Here is a 7215-nt window from a genome sequence, read left to right as displayed (position 1 = left end):
GAACTTTAATATGACAGCCAATTTTATGCATATATTGGAAATATTGATACACCTTACACGGAGTTTTTGTTCATAAGTCAAATCTTGTGCATACTACGTTATTTCATTCATTCAATTTTTAGCATATATATACTATATAAATTAGTACAATACGCCTTTTGGAAAGAAAAAAAGATAGTACCGTACAAGAGCAGTAGACAGAGTCATACTGCGGTTAACAGGGGCGAAAGTAGATATCCCTAAAGGGTGGTCAACTGACCACCCTTCGTCGAAAAATTACACGGTATATATAGATAAAATATTAGATTTTAATGGTATATAATATATATTGAACACCTTTTATTGGAGATATTTTTTACTTATTTCAAGTTTGAACATCCTAAATGAAATTCCTGGCTTCGCCACTAGCGGTCACGCTTAAGCGGCAAACTCATAGCTTAAATACTAGGGAACGGGAAATGATCTAAGTCGGGTATTCTTATAATTTCAAGTCTTATTAAGTTAATTTTTTTTTTTTTTTTTTTTTTTTGCGTAATATGTATATTGTTGGAGAGTATATTTATCCCTCGTCGGTTGTGTAATAAGAATTTCTAAAGAGCATGGACCACTCACGTCTATTGCCTTAAGGTTTTGGATGGAGTAGACCAGAACATTATAATTACTTTATCCTTCCGGTTGACTGTGACGGAGTCAGAAATTTTGCAAAGAATATTATAATTTTTTCATTAAGAGTACTGTTCAACTAAACACTCAATGTGTTTATGTGGGGGGTGGTACACCAAGAAAAGAAAAAAGTAAGAAATAGAAACAACGTAAAAAATTACGAGCTTTACAATAACAACATAACAAAGGTGAATTTTATGGGGCTTTCTTTCTTTGCTCTGTCGTGAAGAAAAAATCTGTCTCGTAAAAGTTATTTTACTCTTAAAAAGGCAATCTTCTTTGAGAGAGATTCACATTTAGTACGTAATTTTGTCTCTTGCATCTCCAATTAATTGGGCTTGGTGCTTTAAGTTTTAAAAGCCACGAAAATTATACAACCAATGAGGTTTTTTTTGCATTTCTGTTTTCCTATGACATGGATAAAAAGCAGTAAAAATACAAGTATAAATGGGTCAATCAAAGTTCTAAGTGTTAATTCCCATTTCGCAATATATAATACTTGTAACATATCCTCTTGATTTGGTTTTCCTCTTTAATTTACTAGATATTGATACATATATATCATCTTGTCCTGGAATATGGTAAAACAGTTAAATTAGCTAGTGTACGAGTAACATGACTACATTGCTAGGGTTTTCTTTGACTTTATTTATCTGGTTCCTTTTTTCTTTTATTTCTTATCACAATGTATTTAGAATTAAAAATAGCCGCTTCCGTGTATTGTTTTTTTCCGTATATTATATTGTATAGTTTTATCACCAATATTCATTTATTATAATAATTTAAATAGCCGATTCCTAAGGCCAATCTGTTATATCACATGGATCTAATAACACAAACCAAACAAGGTAAAAGATTGAAATATCTAGGTGGAGCAAAAGCCTAAATATACCTAACTAAATCTTTATTAACGGAATAATTGAAATTCATAACGGTAGTCATTTCCATTTTCCACTTTGAAAGGACTAAAGTTCTTTACCTTTAACGCAAATGAAATGAATTAAAATACTTCCTTCCCACCCCTCAACAACCTCCATTCGACCCCTCAACTTTCCCCTTTTTTCCTTATTTTTTCTTTTTCTTTTTTCCAATTTGCTTGTGTACAAACTAATAAAATAGCAAAAAAATTAATTCAAAACTTCATTTGCAAACAAGAATAACATACTTACTTCTTTTGTAGTTGAAAAGAATTTAATATTCCACATTAATTGTTAACTAATTAAATAAATTTCCAAAAGTGCATCTAACATATAGGATCAAACATGATATCAGCTCATAAATGAGTTATAACATCTGAATATTCACCCCTAAGATTTCTTAGAGGAGTTTCTCTCAATCTGTCTCTGTTTTACTTTTTATTCTTTTTTTCATGATTTTTTTTGGAAATACTTATTCGTAACTTATAAAATAGTTAGAATGAGCTGGTCATCAAAGTTATAGTTCTACATAATATTCAAAAGCACCTCCTTGACGAGGTAAAAAAATGGAAAGCTATGGATATGAATTAAAACGTGTGAGAATTTTGATATTAAGATGATGAAGGTCCAATAAAAAAAAGGAAAAAAAAAAAAGGAAGTTTTTTTCAACAGGTACACAAAAGGTTTTCTCTCCTCTCACTGCCCAATATGTCGTGTAAAACCAACAAAAGTGACTGCCCATCAGTCATCCATATATCTCTAAACCAACCCACTTTCTTTTAACTCTTCTTGAAACTAACTAACTATATATATATATATATATAACAACTTTACTTTATTCCTTTAATTTCTTTTAATCAAGAATAATACTCCATACAACATATTACTAGCTACAACTTCCGGCAGCTCACATGGCAGAAGGTGGTGGTTCCGGTGATGATACAAGAAGTAGTTGTCCACGTGGCCACTGGCGGCCGGCCGAAGATGAAAGGCTCCGGCAGCTTGTAGAACAGTATGGTCCTCAAAACTGGAACTCTATTGCTGAAAAACTTCAAGGAAGATCAGGTATATATCTATTTAATTATAATTTATCTACTTATTTTTGGATTATAATCTTATAAAAGAGATTAAAAGAAAACGTATCGAGTCGACAGCTACACCAAGCCCGAAATAAAAAGGCTTACTTTTTTTTTCCACTTGAATGACTATTACAATAATTTAGATTTTAATCTGAATTTGATATCATAGCTTAAGAAAAATGAATCGGAAAAAGAGATGTTTTGATTTTTGTGGTGCTACTGTTTAAAGATTAGGGTTAGTTATTATCTGTTGAATAAAGTCAAGCATAATTTAAACTTTGATATCACCGGCTCTTATCATTCTTTTCTTGAAAATAAAAACATTTGGATCAAATATTTCTCTCGTCTTTTAATGCTAAAGATTTTCATTTATTATGGTTGCTATTATTTTGCTCTTCGTTATTTCGTTTAAAGTTGGGTTATGAACTTAAGAAACTATTTTTATAGATGGATATTCTTTATTACAGTTTTTAATTTGTCTTATTCTAAACTTGGCTAAAATAGAAAGTTTTAGCACCATACATAAATGAAGTCTATAACAGTTTCCGTTGGTAGTATCTTCCCAACAGCTTAATTAATTAAGATCATATTAAGTGCAAAGATCTTGGTCAAGAAGTTAAGTATACACCATTGCTTTTTCTCTAATGAAAATTAAATCAAGTAAAAAAATTCAATTCCTTTATTCTTCTTGGGAATTTTGTAGGGAAGAGTTGTAGATTGAGATGGTTCAACCAACTTGATCCAAGAATTAATAGAAGACCATTTACTGAAGAAGAAGAAGAAAGACTTGTTGCAGCTCATAGAATACATGGAAACAAATGGGCATTAATTTCAAGATTATTTCCAGGTAGAACTGACAATGCTGTGAAAAATCATTGGCATGTCCTAATGGCAAGAAAACAAAGGGAACAATCCAAGAATATTTGTGGCAAAAGAAGCTACCAATTACAACATGATAATTTTCTAAGTGATTCTAAATCACCCTCCTATGGTTTTCGAAGACGGAACGATAACAACAACGACAATAATTCAAAAACACAATTAGAAGGTAATTATGGCTCCAAAATCAGCTTCTTTGAATTTCAAAACCCAAACAAAGATAGGGTTTTCTCAATATCAACATATTCACCTGAATTCTTTGGAAGAAATAATGGGAGCCATTTGTTTAGAGAAAGCTCAAAATTTTCAGATAAAAAACCTTTATGTCAAAATAATTTAAGCTTTTCATTATGTGGAGGATATGAAGGCCCTGCTGCATTAGGGTTTCCCAATAATTACAAAAGGAGTAATATTCAAAATCCTTTTAGTTATTCAGTTCCTGCTGATCATAGAATTAATGTATCTGATGGCATGACTGAGGGAGTAGTGAATATTAGAGATAGTACTTTTTCCTTCAATAAAATGCTAAGGGCAAACATTGAACAACAACAACAACATGGAGAAGAAGCAAAGGAAAAGAAAGATATTCCCTTCATAGATTTTCTTGGTGTGGGGATTTCTTCTTGATCTTTTTTATTTCCAATTTTTTTTTGTTTAATATTTAACTTTCTTTTTGATTTTTTCATCTTTAACTAAAATGTATGTATGGTATTTGTTTCCTAGTTAATTTCTTTTTCCATGTTATTTAATAATCACCTGTAGTTGTTCAAGTGATAGCTTAATTAGCTAGCTAGCTGTTTCTTTAACCTCTAAGGTAAAAACTCTTAGGTTTTACCTAATAATCCTTATTCTTAGGGAGATGGATTTTGGAACACTTGTAGAATAATATATGTAAAAAACATTGATATGAATCAATTAATTATTGTATGGACTCAAGTTTATGTTACGTCTATTTTATATTTAGTTTTTTTTTTTCAAATGGGAGTTGTACTGATAATTTTTCTTAGATTTCTCAGCTTGTTGCGTTTCTTTTTCCCATGTTAATTATCTGATATATTTTTTTTTTAATTCTCTGACCTTTCTTTTGGTAGAAAGTGTAAGTATCAATTTCGTGCAGGTAAGATTCAGTTGTTTGTCTTAGTAATCTCTTAAGTAAAAAAGAGGGAAACTAATTTGATGTGAGATGCTAAAGATATCAATATCAACCAGATGTATAAATAAAAAAAAAAAAATCGCAACATTTAAGGAGAAGCTGCATATTTTTGATAGCTATTTGGAACATGCCCTGAAAGTTACAAGATACTAGTTTGACAGAGGACTATTTAGATGTATATATAATATAACGCCCCTCTATCTTAAGATTGTAATGTAGTAACAAGGGTAATGGGGTGTGATAAATCTCTTTTGTCTTTATAAATAGGGGTTCTGGATTCGAGCCCTAGGTAGGAAGTCGTAAGCACTTTATCCCTAATGTCAGATTTTCCGATACGAATCAATTAAGCTAGCGTTTGGCCATAGATTCTAAATTTATTTTGAAAAATTTGATTTGGGTGAAGTTTGGTTTGAAGATGAAAATGTGTTTGGACATACATTTTCAAAACATATTTTCTAACTTTATTTTGGAAAAGCATGTATATAATTCCCAAGTTTTGAGATTTTGGCCCAAAATCAGCTCAATAGCTGATTTTGGGATTTGAGATTTGATATGGGCAAAATTTTGGATTTGAAATATATCATTACATTCTCATTCTGTGCTTTGATTATAAGAAATTGATTGTTAGAGCTAACCTTAGTAACTAATAATCTAGTTATGTACTTTGTTACTTTTTCCTTCCATTTATTCACTTTATATCAGATAGCAGGATTATTTTCCCAATTTGTATGTAGATTTGTACTTTTGTCGGGTTCATTTCATGTAATAATGATGCAAAGAAAAATCCTCACTTGTGTTAACTCTTTAATTCTTTTCTTTAATTATAATATTCTACGGTTTCAATTTATATGGTAGTATTAGATTGAGTAAAGAACTTAAAAAAAATAAAGGAATAATACTTTAAGTCTTAAACTAATATGGTGATTATAAAAGTATGTGAAAAATAAAATATTTAAAGTTAAATTATTTTTAAATATGATAAATATCATCCCTTTTGAAATAGATTAATAAGAAAGGGTGTAATATAAAATGAAACAAAAAAATATATTGTATTTTTTCAAATTATCGTATGAACAAAACGTTGTATATGAATAATTTGTAATATCCATGTTATTACAACATATTATCACTCAAAATTATTAAAACAGGTTTTTATTGCTCTGACAAGCCAGCTTGTCAGTTTTTTATTTTTATGTTGTATAACTGTGTCACGACCCGGATTTCCCACCCTCGGGAGTCGTGATGGCTCCTACTAGTGAAAGCTAGGCAAGCCAACTAACTGAACTATTTAACCTGTTTTCCATTTTCATTTTATTTAATGAACTAGCACCAACAATTTATAGCAACATAATTTAACATGCGGAAGAAATAAATTTCAAGTTTAATAGTACTACTAATACCATCCCATAACGAAACCACCCAAGATTTGGTATCACAACTTCACAGACTGTCTAAGAGTATTACAAATAAGGGTCTGAAAGAAATAACAAAATACTGTCTCTAAAACTACATAAGAGAAGCAGGAAAATAGATGGAGGGAGGCCAAGGCCTGCGGACGCCTGCAGGACTATCTCGGGTCGCCTGGTAAGTAGGAAGCTGAAACCTCACTGCGGTCCGAAATCTGCAGCACTGGGATCTGCACAAAATAGTGCAGAGTGTAGTATCAGCACAACCGACCCCATGTGCTGGTAAGTGCCTAGCCTAACCTCAGCGAAGTAGTGACGAGGCTAGGACCAGACTACCAAATAAATCTGTGCAGTTATATAATATACAGCGGAATATAAACAGCAATAAACAAGTAAAGATGGGAGGGGGTACATGCTGTGGGGTATGTCAGTTTCAACAGTAAATCAAGAACAAGGCACAAGGACAACTTAGAATTTACAACGAAACAACAAGGAACTTATATTCCATCCATAAACACTTTGTATCAACAATTGTTGCGGTGCGCAACCCGATCCCAACATATAACAACACTGTTGCGGCGTGCAACCCGATCCATATCATTTATCACTGTTGCGGCGTGCAACCCGACCCGATCATATCATTGTTGCGGCGTGCAACCCGATCCAAATATCTCATTGTTGCGGCGTGCAACCCGACCCAAATATATCATTATTGCAGCGTGCATCCCGATCCAAATATACAATCAACATCAACCATAACAAGAGTCCCGACTAGGGATCAATAAGAACTACACTATCCCGACAAAGGAAAACCAGCTATAACCAAACTTGTTCCAACATCTACTACCTCAACTAACACAAATGCTCAACCATGAATAATCTCTACGAGAATAATTATAAACCTTGCTCAACACAGAGATTCAACAACTTAGGCATTCGTAGTAGTTCTCAATAACACAATAAATTTCAATTTAAGACTCACGGTCATGCTCGACACCGACGTATAGATACTCGTCACCACACCTATACGTCGTACTCAACACATAACATGTAGCATACAAGATCAAACTCCTATTCCCTCAAGCTAAGGTTAGACCAAACACTTACCTCGATGCCAC

At 32.2% G+C, this 7215-nt stretch overlaps 1 protein-coding gene across 1 annotated transcript; it reads left to right on the top strand.

Moving 5' to 3' along the window:
* The first annotated feature begins 2395 nt into the window (after nucleotides 1-2395).
* LOC109213989 (transcription factor WER-like) lies at nucleotides 2396-4479 on the top strand. The gene is made up of 2 exons (XM_019377840.1): nucleotides 2396-2645; nucleotides 3363-4479. The coding sequence occupies exons 1-2, from the start codon at nucleotides 2492-2494 to the stop codon at nucleotides 4163-4165; spliced, it is 957 nt and encodes a 318-aa protein (XP_019233385.1). The 5' UTR covers nucleotides 2396-2491; the 3' UTR covers nucleotides 4166-4479.
* Nucleotides 4480-7215: the final 2736 nt, after the last annotated feature.

The sequence above is a fragment of the Nicotiana attenuata genome, unplaced genomic scaffold (genome assembly GCF_001879085.1).
Source record: "Nicotiana attenuata strain UT unplaced genomic scaffold, NIATTr2, whole genome shotgun sequence".
Taxonomy (NCBI): domain Eukaryota; kingdom Viridiplantae; phylum Streptophyta; class Magnoliopsida; order Solanales; family Solanaceae; genus Nicotiana; species Nicotiana attenuata.
This window is presented reverse-complemented; position numbering and strand designations above follow the sequence as displayed.